Source organism: Triturus cristatus, chromosome 5_1, assembly GCF_964204655.1.
Source record: "Triturus cristatus chromosome 5_1, aTriCri1.1, whole genome shotgun sequence".
NCBI classification, from domain to species: Eukaryota; Metazoa; Chordata; class Amphibia; order Caudata; family Salamandridae; genus Triturus; species Triturus cristatus.
This window is the reverse complement of record NC_140587.1, coordinates 805,073,442-805,093,330: the sequence shown is the minus strand read 5'-3', so window position 1 is coordinate 805,093,330 and position 19,889 is coordinate 805,073,442. Positions and strand designations below refer to the sequence as shown.

General features: G+C 46.4%; 1 protein-coding gene across 2 annotated transcripts in view; it reads left to right on the top strand.

The window, feature by feature from the left end:
* The window catches only part of LPIN2 (lipin 2), a 560,786-nt gene that overhangs the window by 13,518 nt on the left and 527,379 nt on the right, over positions 1-19,889 (top strand). Inside the window, exon 1 of one of the 2 annotated variants that reach the window (XM_085605826.1) lies at positions 16,906-17,346. The exons of the other annotated variant lie outside the window; for it this stretch is intronic. Coding sequence (XP_085461952.1) covers positions 17,248-17,346 — 99 coding nt within the window. The 5' untranslated portion in view covers positions 16,906-17,247. Of the gene's footprint in view, positions 1-16,905; positions 17,347-19,889 lie in introns of those variants that run through there. 2 annotated transcript variants of the gene reach the window in all.

Sequence of the window (19,889 nt, the reverse complement as noted above, 5' to 3'; positions counted from 1 at the left end):
GCAGTTTAGAGACTCTCTTTTTACGGCCACCTGGTCAGCTTTAGAGCCTCGCAGCCCATTCATCGTGTGTCATTCAGCTGGCATTAGATGCTATCCTACAGGGGCGGCAGATTAGCACACGCGGGTTGCTTATGCCTAGGAAAACATTTCCCACACAGTGAGAAGGCAATGGAAAGGTCCGTTGTTTGTTTTATTGTGATGGGTCGAACTCAAGTTAAATCTAGCCTGCAAGAGGGAGAAAATCGCCATAAATTGAATGATGATGGCACGAACACTTTGAAGAGTGATTTTGAAAACTTAAAGGAAATGACCGATAAAATATATGGAATTTCATATAAAGTACATCACATTTAATAAAATGTACGTCATTCCTCCTTTTACAGAGCTTTTGAGATTGCAATATTGGAGGCAAGCTGCACTTAGCTGGTTAAATTCCAAAACGTGTAAAGTTCTGAATCCCCTCCCTAGCCGTGCGTGCGTGTGCGTGCGCGTGTGTGCGTGTGTGTGTGGTGTGTGTGTGTCTGTCTGTGTGTGTGTCTGTCTGTGTGTGTCTTGTCAGCCCTCCACATCCTGTTTTTTCCATCTCCTTCAGCGGAAAGGCTGGGTTCGTTTTTTTTTCTATCTTCCATTGTGGTTTGCTTGTCTCGTTCCCTGCGTTGACTAAACGTAGTTTCTGTTTTAGTGCGCTTGAAGCCCCTTTTTGACCGACTCACGACCTTTTAAAATAGCGTTCAACGTTGTTTCATGGCTAAACAGTTTTTTTAGCCTAACTCTCCTGACACTTTGCATGTGACTGGTGGTTTTGTTTTTTGTGTTCATTTGTTAAAGGATCGCCACCCACCCTGATTTGTTTTCAGTGCACCGGGTATTGGGACTCTGAAGATGCAAGCAGCCCTCTATTTTGCAACATGTGTGAAGTTTTGCTTCCCCTTCTGTCACTAAACTGTGACGTGTACGTTTCCTTATTCTATACCAAGTTTCATGTCGTGAAGATGTGGTGTAAGGGGTCTAACTGAATCCATTGCAAGGGTTTTCTGGAGGGGCTGGAATCCTCTACCTCCTGGAGAAACTCGAGCACGCATGAGACGTGGATGAAGATAACTCCTGGTTTGCTCGATGGCACTGGCAACAAATTCACAGGCCTTGAGGCACATGCACCCCAGATGGTGGTCTTTTGCCAACTGCGCCAGGGTAGTATCAGAAAAGCCCTTTGTGCTGCACTGGAACAATTGATCAGCCTATGTGCAATTCACTTTTTTCTTGCACCTTTCCTCCTCTTTCGTCCCACTGCCAGAGGCTGGTATATCTTTGAGGGTCAGTAGAAATAAGTAGGGGAGAACTGTAGTCCAACCCAGGTTTCTTGCTCGTGACTGTGTGTTCAAAACCCACTGGAATATGTAGTCTGACTCTTTGAACCTTTAGGATATTTGACGTGATTGTAAATGAATGGTCTGTTCCTATAGTTTAAGATTATCTGTCAGCGTGAACAGTCTGTCTAGGACTGCACATTAGTCCTCCATGGTCAAGTGGTCTTATGCGATTATAAAGAGATTGGGCTCGACATCCAAGGCTAAGTAGCTTTTCACCATATGGTGTGTATAAGTTGCCCCATATCCAATCCCATCTTGAAGAAGCATAAAATCTGTCATTGTGAGGTGAGAAGGGATCTGCATAAAACATGCTTTGGAATGGCTTTTCAAGATCATATCTGTCCTAGTGTCCGTAGCCACTCCGTAGTGCTTGGTGGAAATCTGCAATGATGCCCAAACTGTAGCCTTTTAGATCTTATTTGTGATGTCTTCAGTGGAGGCTGATTTGTATATGGTGGAACTGACATTATTGTCTCAGGCACCAGTCTCCTTAGCATAACCCCAGCACTGTGCCCACTCCAAACTGACATGCAAATCATCAAATTCATTCCTCCAATGAATTACCAACACACGTTGTATCGGATTACCTTGTTGGCCGCAGTATTTATTTGCATGATATGCATGAAATAGCTCTTGGAGTACAGTGCCGTGGTCATATTGTTATGACTTTGGCCTCAAATCATTATCACATCCTGTCATAAATTACTGTCCTAAATCATTTCGCTCATCTTACAGGTACTTAAATCATTCTCTGGCTGCTCGCTACTTAGTTACTCTGGTAGTCATAAATCCTTTCATCCCGGTTTCCTGGGGCATAAATTGTTCCATTGGGATTTTTTTGCCAGTTGAGTGGAGGGGTAGCCTCTCCCCGGAATTAGGCCCCAACTTTCTACCTTGTTTGTCCATTTTTTGCCCTGCCTTCCAGCGGGTCTGGGTTTCGAGTGCGGTCTCCGTTTGCTACCCCCTTTCTGGCCTACTCACCCTGCCGTAAGGCATCCCCAAGTGAGCGTCCTTTCTCTTACCTGACTCCATAACCAACAAATGTACTCCTTCTTATCCACGCCATCTAGCCCTGTGACAAATGCTCTTTGTTAGGCGTGGGTGGGTTTTGATCAGGGCCGGACTGGGAACCAAAACCTGCCCTGGCAAAGTGCTCGGCCGGCACCCCCGGGGCTTGGGGGTGCCGCAGAGCTCTTTGCCATGGCCGGTTTTCGGCCGATTTTGTTACAGGGCCAATTTTGCAGCTATGCTGCAAAAATAGCCCTGTAATAAAAACGGCCCCCACCCATGCGGCGCACCGGGGGATTGCCCGGTGCCCGCTACGGCCAGTCCGGCCCTGGTTTTGATAAACAGCGTGCACCGGCCTGTCCGCTCCAAGAATTGTAAGAATGAGCTGTGGTGGGGGAGCGGTGCCCTTATACCCCCCCCCCGATCCACTGCGGCCCCTCATTGGAGGGGGTTAGATATTCACGTGCCCCCCCCCCCCCCCCCCCCAATTGGCCAGGTACTTTCCAACGCCTCTCTTTGGCGCTCATTTTGCTTTTTCAGGGGGGGGGGGGGGCGAGCCCTTCACTTATCACCTCTGGCACGCCACAGTGCCCGAAATCAGTTATTTCGGGTCCCTGGCAAATGTTATGGCGCTGGCTCATGAGGCCCCCTTTGGGGGCGGTCGCTGCGATTACCCCCGCACTGTGCCCACTCCAAACTGACATGCAAATCATCACATTCTTTCCTCCAATGAATGGTGTGCATCCCACAGCCACTCTGGAAACTGACTTTTTGGTAGTAACCTCAATGCAATAGTGGCCAATAGCAATAAAACACTTGCAGGATTTTCTGAGAGGGCTTTTGCAGGTGCAAGTGGAAGATCCTACTATGTTGTTTGAATGGCGCATTTCTGCAGTGGAAATTTGAGGTATAGAAAAAAACAACAAATGTTGCTCCTTGGTCAAGTTGGAAATGTAAATTTACCTTTGAGAATTAGTCTGAAAGGTTGGTTTGGCCCTGTGACAGATTGAGTGATGTCATTCAGCAAGGACGAATGAACCTTCCTGCCACTAAAGCAAGCACTGGGAAGGATAACTGCTCTTTTTTTTATCTATGCTGTACAAGCAACTCAGTTGGCATTGGTGACAGTGTGACAACACAATGTGGAGATCATCTCGAAAGTATACAAAAAATTTTTAATATACTTTCAAGATGAGTCTTGTGTGGTGAAAAAAGACCCATTGATTATGTCACACAAAGTCCATCTTGAAAGTATAGCTGACAGTGTTTCCTATACCTTAAACATTGCTAGTTGCTACTATTCTCTCTGTTAATGCTGGTGCATTTTAAAAGTATTTGGCATTGGCAAAATCACAAGTGGCTGCTGCCATGGAGTTGGAGAAGGGACACAGGGGAAGGAAGGAAAACTGGCTAAATGTTTACAAAGAGGCACAGGAAAGTTCAATGGTACAACATACAGGACACCACCAAGGTGGCCATCTGTCACCTGGTGAGCCTTGGAGGAGTACCTGGAGGGAGGATAAAAGGAGAGCAACAGGGTATGTGAGGGGAAGGCTAAAGAGAGAGCGCAGCCTGTAGTAAAGTAATGAGCAAGCTATGCACTCTCTTGGAGTGCTAATGAGCAAATTAAAGTTTTTTTTTTTTTAAAAAAGGTAGTTGCAATGGAAGGACTCACCTTATCATCAAGAGTAAACATGGTATTGTCAAGGGGCAGGATGAATGCCGAATGGGGAGGAAAGCCATTCAGTAAAGATCAGGGAATCGAGAAAGACATAAACACCCAGTCATGAGCGAGGGATGACAAAAAGTCTACACTTTGTAATCTTTATTCAATGCCGTCTGTTGCATAGAGCTGAAGCTGTCTATTGCGAGATCAAAAGAGATGTGTAGAACGTGAGAATGTATTCTGACGGGTAATTCTTCTTATGCCTAATGTTACCTTTCCTTGTCTAAGTAGTTATTGCATGATATGCTACTGCATCATGAAATGGGCACTGTACTGCCAATCTCGCTTTTTAGTTTTGAGTGGCACTGCTATATGGTTTTCCTATAATAGTGCATGTTGTACCATCTATGTGATTCTCAAATTACAAACCATATCCATCGGTAAGGGCTGAAATACAGGCATCAGTAGAAAGTAAGTAGTGGGAAGAGTAAAAGTAGGACTCAACATGATTGAAATTACTGACACGTAATCAGAATACCTGATAGACATCTAGCCACAGATGCCTTAACTTATAATTCTCCCCAGTTCCTAGGCTGGATCTGGAATTTTTTTACAGCAGTACCTCTGCGTGTCGAACTACGTAGTGAGGTCGTCGTCTGGATGTGATGTCGAAGGAGTACATATAAGCCCTCCGGTGACGCAGTTTTCTTCTTTTCTGTGCTTACAACGCGGATCCGATCAGCTGTTCCTCAGGCATTTTTTGGCCTACCTTGACAGTTTCGTCGAATGGAACGGTACCTTTAAACAAACGTCTCATGTCCTCGGGGTTCAAGCTTTGAGGGTCCTGTGGATGACCAATGTCTTTGGATGTGGTGCCTGAGGGAGGACCATGAATCCGAAGAGTGCGACTCCTATTGCCAACTTAGCCCGAAGGCGCTGAGGGATTGTTGAATGAAGCTCCTAGCGGTGCGGATGTCAGCAGTCTTCCAAGACTTCCTGTCGACCCCGGTCCCCTTTGCGCTCCGCGGATCACCCGCGAGCCCGATCAAGGATAGTTCCTGTGGATGTTACTCTCCATCGACGTCCTGAGGTAAGTCACAGCGCAGGCGGTTAAGTTGCGGCACCCCCCCTCCCCGACTTCGCCACATAAAGCCTGTTCCTGATCTTTGGTTGAAGAGTTGGTGCATGAATCTACCCTATGCCTCCCAATCTAGTTTGGAGCCTGGGCGACTGACCCAGATGAGAGAATATTATAATTCTCTTTTTAGTATTTTTGGGTCTTCACCATCTCCTGAAGCACCCTTGGGCCCCAAGAAGGTGCACAAAGCCGTGACTGTGTCCACGTCGGTGGGTTCGCCCTCTACTTCAGTTTGGCCTTCGGATTCCAAACCTGTTTCGACGCCGGCGCACAGCCCTTCAGGGTTACCACCATCAATGTCTAGGTCTGGTCAACCAACTTCAACGATAGCCCCGTCGGCACTGCTCGTCGCCCCACCACTTCCCTCCCCGTCGACGGGACGTTGCCCCTTTGGCGGCGAAGCTGCCTGTCTTAGACACCTTTCCTCGGGTCTCTATAGTTCCCCCTCCTGTTCTCTGAGTAACACGATTATGGAGGTGATGGAGAGGATTTGGAGTTTCACCACCCCATCTCTGACACGGCCCAACATCCTATGGAGACTAGCTGATTGGCTGAGTTGGGTGAAGCTAGTGGCTTGGAGTCTTTCCCAGCCTCAGACCTGTTAGATATGCTCAGACGTGTTGCTGTTGTTTTGCAAATGTCACCTCCTTCTGTGGAAATGACAACAGATCCCTTACTTGTCGTCCTTCATCAAGCCCAATCAAGGGTAGAGTCGGTGTTTCCTTTTAGTGAGGCTCTATTTGACATTTTGTTGGGAGCTTGGGCTAAACCTGATACAGGGAACCCTGTGGATCGCTTTATTTCTCACAGACCACATCCGGCCCCTGGAGATCCGGCATGTCTCCTCAGACATCCTACCCATCATAGTTTTGTGGTGAAGACTGCTTTGGCCGCCCTTAATATCGACTCTTTTCCTACTGTCCGTCCAGTCAGAGAGCCCAGAAGACTAGACACTTGTGGTAGACATATGTTCTTCCTCACTAGTTTCGCACTGCGATCCCTTAATACTTCTTGCGTCCTCTGACATACACAGTGTGGGACTCATTGGCATGCCTGCTGTCCTCCCTTTCAGATGACACCCAAAACGATCTTGTTCTGTTAATATGGGATGAGCAACAAGCAGCAATACTAATAATTCGCGGTGGTATGGATACTACTGACTCCATAGGCCAGGCCATGGCCTCTTAAGTGGCGCTACGTCGGCGTGCCTGGTTGCGCACCTCTGGGTTTTCTGAGGCTGTTGATGCCACCTTGATTCACATGCCCTTTGATGGCGCCCGCCTATTCGGCACCCATGCCGGCTCTGCCTTACAGCGGTTTCGGGGCAGTTGAGGCGGAGTAGACTCTCTTAACTATACTGTCTGCTTCCCTAGTTCTCCAGTACTAGGTTTGTTTGGGGAAAGTCCCTTTTTCATTCACATATAAGCCATTCCATGTCGGTGCCCATTGGCTTTTCTTTTCAAATCGCCTTAACATCTGTGGGTTACACCTGGTGAGGTGTTCCTGCCTTCGGCCGGTACTTTTATTCTTCTTAAACTGTGGATGACCGATTTATGGTTCCCGTTATCTGGGGCGTATACTATTTTGTGGCCCTATGTGCACCTGTTTTTATGGGTTTATTTTGTAAGCTACTTTTCTACGCAAATTTCTATTCTATAGAGGGTATTTTGCTTGCATTGTGCGGATGCACTGTTGTCTTGTTGCCTGTTCTACAGGGACCATCTTCGGTATGCCTTAATGACATTTTGGGATCTGTTCCTGTTACTTAGTATCCCTTACAGGGACTTCAGTTTATCTGCCTCTGAAAAGATAATGTTTGTAGTTCTGTCTTCTGTCCTTAGCAGAAGTAGTGGAACAATAGGCATGAGCCTTGGTCTGGGTAGGATTTCAGCTCTGACCTAAGACCGTGTTCTCACTTAGGTCCTTTATGTAGTGCGTTGGCACTTCTTACTGTTCTGCTCTCGCTATGCATTGACGAGAAGGCTTCCTGCTATTGATCTTTCAGGTTTCATGTTAGGCTATAACTTAGTGATGCATTGGGTATCAATGGCCCCTCTAATACAATGGTTAATATCCCACCATTGCTTCAAGGTTACCTTGGACCTGTGCCACCGACCTTGCTGCCTTTTCTCTGCTTCATCCCTGGAGAGGATGTTATTATTTGTCGCATTCTGGAATACCTTGTATCCTTTTAGGTCTCGCCTGAGACAGCGCTTTAGCGCTGCTCTGGCGAGACTTATAGTAAGCGAGTTTTGGAAGTGCAAACAGTGCTTTTCTGGCCGCCAACTACAGTGCATGTGCTCCGGGCACGCGCACCATTTGGCAGCCTGAAAAGCACTGCCTGATCACTTCCTTTGATGTCCTCAGTGAGCCGCGCGGCCACGGAGGACATCAAAGTGCACACCATTTGCACTGTGCCCGCCCCCACTCCCTCCTCGTAAACTTCAGTGCGCGCTTGTTTTGTGAAGTGACATTTTGAAAAGTAGTTTACATTTTCCTTGACCTCCTACACATTTGCGAGTTAATCCTCCACCACCAAGGAAAGATTTGCATTCCCTCAGCCGGAAGGAACAGCGAATGAGACAGACGTGAATGTGTCGTTTCCACTTCCGCTAGCCAGCTCTCCCCGCCTCTTCTTGAGGGGCCCGCCTCCCCCTTCCTTAGTTGCTGCTGAAGCTCCGGGAGGTAAGCGCGCATTCAGCGTGAGCAGTTTCAGGGGAAGCCCGCTCCTCCAAACTTAATAATATTAAGAGGCAGTTAAGGCCACGGGAACTCATAGCCGTCATCATTTTTTGTATGTGAAGCGCTTTTTCCCAAAGTACCTTGCAGTCAATGTATCATTGCCCACTTTGTATCGTAAACGCCGGCAGGTCACGTGACGTCTCGACACGTAGCATTTTAAAAATGCAAGAATTTAAAGACAAACTCTCTCTCTCATTCAGAATTTGAGTCAGCAGCAAGTCTTTCTCGGAAAGTGCTAAAATATTTCTCCATTCCTGGCTACGCTTTTGCTTGTCAAACCGCTTCCGTTCTCTTGTCCCTTGTCCCTATAGTACCAAAAATTCTTCACGTCTCTGAGCTAAAAATGTAATTATAATCGTATTTATACAGCTCTTACTACCCCCGCCGAGGCGTTAAAGCACTTTGCGGTGAATAGTGCGCCACTACAGAGCCCACAGTTTGTGGCGATTGTCCACGCTTTAGTTTGTTACATTAGCTCTTTAATGCATTCTGAGAAATATAGGTTTTTTTTAAAGTAGGGATGAAGAAATTCACCAGACGCGTTGCCATTGTGATCTACTAATACTACAAGTCATTTTCAAGGAAGATGCTATTAACAGTATTTGGCACTTAAATTGATATTGGCTGCCAAGTGGAAACGCGTGTTCTTAGACAACTTTTCCCATAGATTTCTGGACAACAGAGTACTTCTGCAGTTTTATAGGATGAAATATTAAATAATCCAGTTTGCATGTATTTGCGACCCTCAATGAAAGTCTTTTGCACAGCCTTCACGTTTTTCCAGCACAGTGTTCGAGTAGGTAATCCGATCCAGGTTTTTATTGCATTCTGGGACTTGTAGTTCTGATTTATTGTGAAATAAATCACTACTGAACCATGTACTTATGCATGCGCCTCGCAGTCGTTGAGAGCGCCAGTATTTACTTAAAATGTATTCTGGGCTATAACTTGTTACCGATTATCAGATTATGAACAGTAACTCAGATTGTGCAGGGTTACCAGCCTCATTGTTGGTTGGTTGAGTATTTAGTATTTTGTCACAGGTGAGTTGTTTTGCACAGGTGGCAACATGATTGGTCACGTATAACTCTCAGATCATTTTACATTAGTGTCATAAAGATTTATTGTGATGAGTTGTTTTTCATTTGTATTCAGTTCTTCATGGAATGTCTTTCTTGTTTCTTTAAGAGCTGTCTGTCCCACTCGTAGGTCTTAGCAGTAGGGTTACTTAACAGTTTTTAGTTCTCGCCTGGCTATCGCGTAAGCGATCGCACAGCGAGACTTATGTAGGGGCATTCCATTTGCCACCAGATACTTCCTGCGCGTGCGCCGCCTCACGCATTCAGAGAGATTTAGTAAGGGGCACAAGACCTTAGGAATGCGGTTTATGGCCTGTGCATGTGAGGCATTGAAGCGCGAAGCTGGCATCTGGCATTGGACTTGAAAGCAGCAGACTGCTTTCGCCAGCGCGCGCTCGGCCTCACTTCCTGCATCCCCTCTTACAACAATTAACTTTCGTTATAACTCACACCCCATATGCTCGTTCCCTCCCACCCTTCCTTTGATGTCCGCTTTTCTTGTTGTTTACAAACCACGCCGCACACTGCTACACGCCGCACACTGCTGCACGCCGCACACTGCTGCACGCCGCACACTGCTGCACGCCTCACACTGCTGCACGCCTCACACTGCTGCACGCCTCACACTGCTGCACGCCTCACACTGCTGCACGCCTCACACTGCTGCACGCCTCACACTGCTGCACACTACACACTGCTGCATGCCGCTGCACGCCACACACTGCTACACGCCACACACTGCTGCACGCCGCACACTGCTACACGAAACACTGCTGCACGCCACACACTGCTGCACGCCGCACACTGCTGCACACTACACACTGCTGCATGCCGCTGCACGCCACACACTGCTACACGCCACACACTGCTGCACGCCGCACACTGCTACACGAAACACTGCTGCACGCCGCACAATGCTACACGAAACACTGCTGCACGGCACACACTGCTGCACGGCACACACTGCTGCATGCCGCACACTGCTGTTCGCCACACACTGCTGCACACTGCTGCATTACTCACTGCTGCATGCTACACGACACTGCTGCACGCCACACAGTGCTGCATGCCACACACTGCTACACGAAACACTGCTGCACGCCGCACACTGCTGCACGCCGCACACTGCTGCACGCCGCACACTGCTGCACGCCGCACACTGCTGCACGCCACACACTGCTGCACACCACACACTGCTGCACACCACACACTGCTGCACGCCACACACTGCTGCACGCCACACACTGCTGCACGCCACACACTGCTGCACGCCTCACACTGCTGCACGCCTCACACTGCTGCACGCCTCACACTGCTGCACGCCTCACACTGCTGCACGCCTCACACTGCTGCACGCCTCACACTGCTGCACGCCGCACACTGCTTTTATGCGAGTTTATGCTACTGACATTGTAAATGACAATGCCTTTTATTTGTTTTAAAACCAAAACATAAATAAAAGGCATTGTAATTTTACAATGCCAATAGCTCAAACTCTTATAAATGCGAGACCTATTGCATTGCAAATGCTTGTTTCCTATAGGCATTATTTGGTTGCCAGTTCAAATCACAGACCCAGCATTGACTTACCGTGTTAGTTATTCATAAGATGTCCCTGTCTCACCCCTTTTGTCTGTGTCGTGTCTTTTTTCATCTTCAGTTTTCCTTCTGGAACATGTGTCCCTCAAAAATGTTGGTTCAGTCTCTTGGAAGATTAATTTCCAAAGAAACTGGGGTCTCCCATAGCATCTTTATCCTGAAGTTTCTTCTTCCTCCTGATAGGATGTAATAAGGAATCTATCCCGCAAAGGTCTGTTGTACCAATTCCGCCTTATTTTGCCAATTCCTTCTGCTTGAAGGAATTTTCTCCCTCTTCCCTTGGAAGATGTGGGTCTTTTCCCCTTTTTCTAGTCCCAGTATATTGGAGGTTCTGCTTTGTGTATATATACTGTCTCTTGTTCAGACATTTCTTACTGGCCTCACTTCTTGTTGTGCTTGTATGCACAGCCATCCATTATTTTTGTCTGTTCCATTTCGTGGGACTTGATCCCTTCACTACTATAGGACTGCCATGGCCTGTTGGCTTTTAATTCAGTTATACCTTTTGATGGACCCCAGTGGTGGTCTTTATTCCCTTCATAGCAGAGTTTTCACACCTGCTGTTTTTTTTTCATTTTCTGTTAACCACCTGATGGTAGCCTCGTCAGTCAGTAGCATTGGTTCATTATTTTTCTGAGGTGGGTGGTGACCTCCACTCCCTCTCTCCTCGTATGCAGTATCATGTTGCTTGTTTTCTAGATTGGTGCTAATATCTGTACAAATGTATGTTTGTATTTATAACTATCTTTCAATGGAATGCTCTATTCTGTGGGTGTTCCTCGTTCCTACACTAGTCAGTCCCTCCGCTTGCTCTATAGGCCGTACTTTCGTCCCCCAGATGGGGAGTATAATACTTTTGATGTATTCTGATAGACTTGTGTTATAAACACACACAAGTCTATGTGTGTGTGTATATTTGTTCTTATGTATATACGGGTATATATTACAAGTATGGTTGTGCTGCACTGCTTCCACAGGGTGTGTGTATTTGGGCTTCTATGTTAGATTGTCCCCGAGGGTTACCTTCTCTCTAGGACAGTTTTCTCCAGCTGAGAGTGGTCTGTACCAAATGTTGTTGTTGTTATCGCAATCTCTCTTGCGATCTCCCACTCTCTCTTGCGCCCTGGGGTGGCAAAGTGAGCTAAAGAATGATGATGGATTCAGCCCAGATCTGTGACTGGGGGTGAGTGTTTGAAAAGTTTCAGCACTCTGTCCATCATCTCCTTGTGTTTGCTTTGTTCACCCTAAGTTGGCAGGGTATGCCCAGACATGGGTCCCTTGCTCACTTTGCCACTGGATTCAAGCTAGCCTGGCTGATGAGGGCTGTTAGCCCGAAACTGGTCCCAGGATGCTTGTTTCCGGGGAAGACATGGCTTGGCAGTTCGGGCTGGACTGTTCCCATGAGGCACAGGGTCAAACCTGATTTGCATATAGCTGTGACTGAACTGGAGTGGCAAAGTGAGTGTTTGGAAAGTTTCAGCACTCCGCCCATCATCTCCTTGTGTTTGCTTCCTTCTGTTGGAGCATCTTCTTTGCCTCGCCTATATTTTTAAGACAGCGTGGTCACTTTATCTCATTATAGACCGGCTAGTCCTGTTTAGGGATCTTTTGTGAGTTCAGTTTGCAGACCCTCCTCCAGGGATGGTGTTGCTTAGGTGTCTAACTCTTAAGTTAAGGAATCTGCGGCTAGATGTCTGTATCAGATGAATAAGTTACTTACCGTCAGTAATTCCTTGCCTTCCCTGGTAGAGACAGGACCTAGCCACAGATTCCTTAATGACCCACCTATCCTTCCCGCTCTGCGAACTGCTTGTCCTGTTACCTACAAGTACCCTTTCTTGGCATTCTGTTGCCTTCTTTAGAACTTTTTAATTGTTAGACACAAAGATGTCTCTTTTTGCCTCACTGTTTCCAAAGGCAGTTTCTATAAGTGGCTCTGTGTTGGTGCGAAAAATAGTCACAGAAGAAACTGACGTTACGGGAGGGCTTAAATGAACTCCCTCAGCGTCACATCCGGAGGCCGACATCGCTACAGAGTCGCTTGATGCTCTATGCACAACGCGCAGAGGTACTATAAATAAAATAATGCCGGATCCAGTCTGGCTCCTGGGGAGAATTCTAAGTTAAGGAATCTGTGGCTAGATCCTGTCTCTGTCAGATAGGTGTTACCGAAGGCAAGTAACTTATCCTACTAGCACATACTTCATTCTTGTCCCAGTACTTACAGCACTTTGGCATACCAAAGTACCACTGAGATATCGATCAGTGAGGAAACAACAGAAAACTGAAACCATTTTTGCACCCCCAGAATGTATTAATCAGCACAGAATCGGGTAATAGAAAAATGTAGGAGCTCACAGACACCTTGCCCAAAAGATGAGCAATGGTTGTATAACTCAACTCGGAACACATCCTTTGATCTTTAAAATTGGCACAAACCAAAGTCTGAGCTCAGGGTTTCGCTGAGACTACGGTCGGCAAAAGCTCCCCCCTCTTTCCCAGCCTTGCGAATTCAGTGAAGGCAGCTCCTGACCTCTTTGAGGTGAGAACCTGCCTAAGTATGCTTAATTTGAAAGCTTGTACTAAATAACGCCTCTGAATTTTTACATCGGCGGCATTATTCTGTATGTTGTCAATTTGTTTCTGGAACTGCCTTTTTCCCAGAAACAGAGTTTCAACAGCAGGTGCATTTAGACATCTGACACATGTTTCTCCCATGCTGTAATATGCATCTGAGCTTTACCGAGGCTATTTAACGTTATGTCTGTAGAAGGAAGGGAGAAACAGTACACAACATAGAAGTTTTTTTTTGGGGGGGGGGGGGGGAACCTGCTCGTGGGGGGAAAACTGCATTCGAAGATATGTGAGTGACGTCTTATGTTTTAATGGTTTTTGAATGCACTTGAGGTACTGTCCACATTGAAAAATAGATAAAGCAGTAGCATAATTTAGGAGATACAGACCTTCTCAGTAAATGGAGATCGCATCTTGCATCAGCAGGTGTAGCCAGACGCTGTGCTGGGCATGCATTATTTAGTGGTGCCTAATACAGTTCATGCGCGGTCTGTTCCAAGTCACATTGTTAGATGATAGTGGGCTTAGAGTCCGCCCTTTGATTACAATCTGTAGGCTTCTTTGTCACTCATTTGCTTGTTTCTAAAGTGTTCGCTTCCATGAGCTTTCCTTCCTCTTCTGGTACTTGTCCCTCCCCTGGAGCATGGGCCCATTACTTTTGTCCTTCCACTGCTCCTTTTTCTGCTGCTACTTTTTTCTTTTTGGTTAGGCACTCTACAAGAGTGCATGTGTTTTCCAGCTGCTTCCCTCTTGTCATTCCTCTTATTCACCTGTATGTTTCTCCCCCTGTCTGCCATTCCACAATGGCTGTTCTTGCTTCCTCCTGGCCACCTTCTGCTGCCATCTCTGTTCCCCACCCCCTCCGTAGTCCGTGTGCTACCATATTGCTGCCCTCCCTTCGTTGTCCATGTGCTTCTCCTTCTATGCCCACCCTCCTCTGTCCATGTGCTTCCCTATCCCTCGCTCACTCTCCGTTTTCTGTGTGCCTTATCCGTTCATGTGCTCTACCACCCTCCCGCCTTTTGTTGTCCGTGTGCTTTTCTCAACCGTCCAGCCTCCGTTGTCCGTGTTCTTTAAATGTACATGTGCTTTCCCCGCCCGCACTCCCTTGTCTGTGTACTTTCCCCGCCCGCACTCCCTTGTCTGTGCCCACCCTCCCTTGTCCGCGTGCTTTGCTCGCCCACCCTCTCTTGTCCGTGTGCTGTCTCTGCCCACCCTCTCTTGTCCGCGTGCTTTCTCTGCCCACCCTCCCTTGTCGGCGTGCTTTCCCTGCCCACCCTCCTTTATCCGTGTGCTTTTGACATAGTCCATGTGGATTTATCCATTGTCCATGTGCTTTAGCCGCCTCCATTAATCACATGCTTTACCCACTCGGCCATCCTCCGTTGTCCGCGCTCTTTAATCAGTCACCCACCCTCAGTGTGGTTTTCCTATCTACGGTGTGCTTTTATCCCTTCAGTTGTCTATGTGCTTTCAGTCTGTTGTCTGTGCACTTTTTTACCACCCGCCCACCCTCCGTTTTTTGTGTGCCTTTTAGTCCCACCCAGCCACCCAACCTCCGTTGTCTGTGTGTCTTTTTTGTCCCACTCACCCACCCTCTGTTGTCTGTGTGCCTTTTTTGTCCCACTCACCCACCCTCCGTTGTCTGTGTGCCTTTTAGACCCACCCTCTGTTGTCTATATGCCTTTTTTCTAAGTACCCACCCTCCGTTGTCTGTGTCCTTTTTAGGTCTCGCCTACGCAGCGCGCATGCATTGCATAGGAGGGGACCTCTTGGAATCGATTCGCTTTTTTGCCCAAAGACGTGCACGCTTTGCATTGCTTTCAATGGCAACGCGTGCACGTTTGGCGGTTCCCTTGCGGGAGCGAACGGCGGCATCTGTTAGCAATTATCGCGCTCGCTCCTGGTGTTAGCAATTATCGCGCTCGCTCCTGCAAGGTAAACGCTGCGCGTCCCTGCTCTCGGCCGCTAGAGCTGTTCAGAGGCATGTGACTGGTGCGCGAGCTGGAGGCCTGCTGCCTGGAGTCTGCCACTTGGAAAAGGTATGTGCCGTGAGTGCTGGGATTTCTACACCCCTGTGCTGTGTTCACGCATATTGTTTCACTGAATTTGAATGTTTGGGGAAGGACTATTGAGCGGAATCTTTTGCTTCATGCTTTTTATCCATTCATTAAATATGACAATATTTGTTCTTTTAAACCAGAAGAATGTGCCTATCCTGTACTTATAACTTATTTATTAAATTTGAGTTTGCGTGCGCAGCTTCAGTATTGTGCCACCAGAGTTCCATCTCCCGGGCAGCGCACCTCAAGGGGTTCTCTGCGGTCGCACATAGGGCAGAGGGCGCTAGCCAGGTATTCTAGGCGTGGCAGCAGTGTGCTTCCAGTCTTCGTTCATGTGCGCCAGCAGAAGAGGCAGCCTGTATTTTCCTCTGCCCAGGAATGAATGTCAGTAGGAACAGTCAGTCAGACCCACCAACAGAGGATGGGTTATAGTGTGGGTAATGTAGGAAGTGTTAGTCTCATGTGATGACCAGAGTGGTGCTTTTATCCTGTCTTCTGCCACTGTGCTTAAGTGTATGGTGGAGAAAAGAAGTGAGGGATAGGACCCTTGAGCTTTATATGATTGCTGTTGTAAGAGTGTGGCTTGTGAGGTTTGCTTATGCGAGAAGTCTGGACGTTGTGCATAATGATTAGTGGATTGCTCTTCTTGTATCACTGTGATAGTGTAGCTGCATTTATGCCTGGTGTGCAAGAAAGCAGAGTGAGAGAGGGGACCCACTGGGCAGTGCCCACCATCCTAATTGAGGAACAGTCTTGTGATCTTGGGTGAGATCCACCCCAAGCCATCTCTTTGTGTGTGGTTCTTTCTTTTTATTATTCTAGATGATCCTGGATCATCTGTTGAGGAAGAGCCGGGTCCTTACCGCCTTCAATAATTCCCAAGGATTGTCTTTGCTAGATGGGGAATTCCGTACCAATTTGTTTCTTTTTCTGGTGAAGGATGAGCTGCTGAGGTGTACTGGTATGTAAATACCTTTGGAACTGTCCTTGGAGGTAGCATGGCCCTTTGTCATTGCTAACCGCAAATAGCTCTGGCTAAACACGAATAAGGTCCCAAAAGCAAGACCTTTTGGCTATGCCAGTGCTTTTTATTTTTTTATTTTTGTTGTTGTTATTTTTTTGTCCTATACTAGCTTACTCTTTCCCACACACACTTAAAGAGCAAGTTTTTGTCTACTAGTTTGATCGTTTTTCATTTTTCGAATTTTTTTCCCTTTGCAGGGAAGTTGTTCTGGAACAGCTAAGACTAACATGATTGCTGTTGCAATTTTCAGTCTTTTAAGGTTATTTTTTATGCTTACCACTATGAAATCAGGAATTAATTTACGAAGAAACAAAGTAACATTTTAAATTATTTTTATTCTTGTTAATTCTTTAAGGTTTGATACTAGCTTCTTATGCCCTGTAGAACTCGGCAACATGTTTTCCTTTACTTGTGTTTTTTAACTCGACCCATTTTCTCACCTCACCCGGAAGCGAAGCCCACATACATATCTGTATTAGTTGTGATGAGTGGCATTGCTGTCGACGTCAATTATCATTGCTCCATACCTTCATTTTCGATTTCTTTGTATATGAAGTGCAAGGTCGGTCAGAGAGGACTCTTTCTTTGCTATTGGTTGCCTTTATTGTCTTGGAAAAAAGGTGCAGGCGAGGTTAGTAGAATGATTAACTACACCGCGGTACACCGGCCATGTGATCGAGTTCATGGACCTGACAGAGGGTGTCCGGGTTCCTCTTGGGTGGGGAGTGGGCTGTCATCTTCTGACTGCATCTTATTGGCGAAGTGAGGGCGGGTGGTTTGTGTTGTCGCTTTGACACTTCTGTTTCCTTTGCAACTAAACCGCACTAGGCAGCAGCCACCGAAAGTTCATCTGTGCATCTGAGAAGAGGACTAAGTGTTGGGTGTATCCGTCGATGCTGTGCTGTGGTTGTGCAGCTCTGCCTGCGCACTGCAGCATGTAGACGTGCAGCGTGCGCCTTTCAAAGAGTTCTGTGGGGCACAACGATGTTCCATCTGGACAATGACGACGGGGACGATGGCTTTGACGAGTTTTTTGGCGAAAATACTGGAGGATCCTTCAGCCTTGGGTCATCTGGACTCCTGGTAAGGGCGCTCTAAAGAGACACCTTGACACTTTCAGAACATTTGAACTTCGCCTCACCTGGTTTAATAGTGAGGTCTATTATTACATTTCTGAAGTACAGTGCAACACCAGCATTGTGCCTATTTCGGGTTTCACTTATAGCTGTTTTCTGCTAATCTAGGATTTAGCAAGTATTGTTAGACACCCCTTAAGTGTAATGTTTGCACGTCATCTAGGGTTCATCAATCCGTACGCTGAAGCACTGATTAAGATTAATAATATTATGTAAATTGTAAAAACCACTGGAGACTGTTCTGCAAAGAAATACATTTATGTACACGATGCATTCTACATGTAGTAGCAGCAGCAAATTCAAACAGGAGGAAGATATGTTCAGTAGCTTTCAAATTGTAACTTGTATCGTTGTACACTCCTATACTGAAGCAAATTGGATACGAAGATGACGTTTCTTCTGAATCAAGACAGTTTGTTTATTCAAGAGGAAACGGAGAGGCATTTTAGGTCTACCGTACCGTGCTGTAAAACCTAGGGGAGGCTTGGCAAGAATCTTGACTTATTAACATCACGTTGGCTGATGGAAAGTGACAATGCGTCCATTTTATGTCATGTTGGCCATCGTGAAAGGGTAGACGTTTTAACCGTATATGCATAAACGCTTTAGTTCAGCAATGCTTCTGGCTCGTCTGCCTTGGCTCGATCAACCAAACAACACACACGGTGTTGCAATGTGAAAATCACACACAAGACCTGCTTTTTTAGTAAAGCAATATTTGACACATTCCTCCTTTGACTTGTGCCCTTTCACTTTTTCTTCGCCACCTCCGTTTATGAATGTGGCAAAGATAGAGACCGGGTACCGAAATACTTGAAGCCACGGTTGATTTAGCCGAGATGGCTTCACTTAAACACCATATAAGACAATCTGTCTGTGCACACATGGATTTAGCATGCTTTTTGGAGTTCCCTGTGCCTAATTTGCGGCAGTGGCTCCACAGGTCACTGGCATTCATTTTTGAGGCCAGGGTTATTTTAAAGTTTTGACTGTACAGATTTCAAATTGACTGTTTGCTCACAATATGCATGGATTGACCTTTCGGTCCACCCCTTGAACCATCAGCTTTCTTCGACCAGCTTCTTTCAGCTATTGGTTTGAGTCTTTGACATTCACTTTTTGACTCAACCCACTGAAATAGTAATCTATCAAATAATATTGACTGTTAGGATGTGTCCTTCCACAAATTCAGTCCTTGCATTGAACTGCATGAGGGACTACTTTACAGCTGTATCGCACAACTTTACAATTGCATTCTTCCTTCTCGATTCCATTGCTTGCAATGACGTGGATGAGGAACTAGTTTACAGCTACATCTCACTTTGTCCACTCTTGCTTGCTCTTACCTGTGTGCTTCACTCGAATGTGCTAATACTGCTACTTGCTATTTGCTTTGTCAGTGCTTGTTCACCATTACATGTAGACACGTAGAAAGGGAGAAAAGAGAGAAACAAGGCACAAAAGAAAGGTTCACAAACCATGACAAATGGAGAAAGAAGAGAGGAAAAAAAGAACTTTGAGAAAGCTAAAAATACAGGAAATGTAGGGTTGTTGAAGAAAGGCATGAGGTCGAATCAGTATGAGCCTGCCCCAGCGTTTGGAAGTCCTGGTGGCGAGCGCCAAAGAAACAAGCACTGGCAAAGCCAATAGGTTTTTCCTATACAAGCTCTATTGGCTTTATTTTTTTTCCAAAATGTTGGTCAGCAGTGCGAGCTTCTGTGCTACATAGCTTAAAGTAAAAAAAACATAGGAAAAAAGCGAAAAGACATGGCCAGACCGCATCATAGCACTTTTTTTAGCTTAAAGTTGTGCACGTGCGAATAAGTTAAAATTATTTTCCCTACACTTAATATGCAGTTTATGTTCTTCATGTCCATTGCAGTTACCAGCATGTCAAAATGTAGCTAGCTGGAAAACTGAGCTTGGAGAGGCTGCGTCATGATGGCCAGAGCTGCCGACTTCAGAGCTGAGAACCAGGTTCGAGTCTCTGCGCCGGCTCAACATCTTGTGATTGTGGGCAAATCACATAATATCCCCATTTTTTTTTTTTTTAAGCAAATTTTATTAAGTTATAAAAACATAAGCACGGTAAAGAACCCGAATATGGTGAGAAAGGAGCAAAGCCCTGGAATGAATGGTCTTCATGATTGTTGTGTTTTCCTCTGTATTAATGGTGTCCTTTGTGGTGACTGTGTTGGGTTCTTCCCCACCTGGAGACTTCTGGCGAGGGCCAGGTGGTCCATTTGCTGTAGTAAGTTGTTGCATATGGTTGCGATTTTGCTGCAGAAGAAGTGTGAGAGGTCGTTGCACAGATCTTGTGATTGGTTGATGGTGTCTTTTTCCACTTTTCCTTTGCTGCTTCTCCATTTCTGGTCCAGTTGTTTGTAGTGTTGCTTGGCCACTGTGGACTGTGCAATGGTGGTTAATGACGAGAGACCCCCTGCTTGTAGTACCCCTAGATCTATTGATGGCTTTCTACACTATTATCCG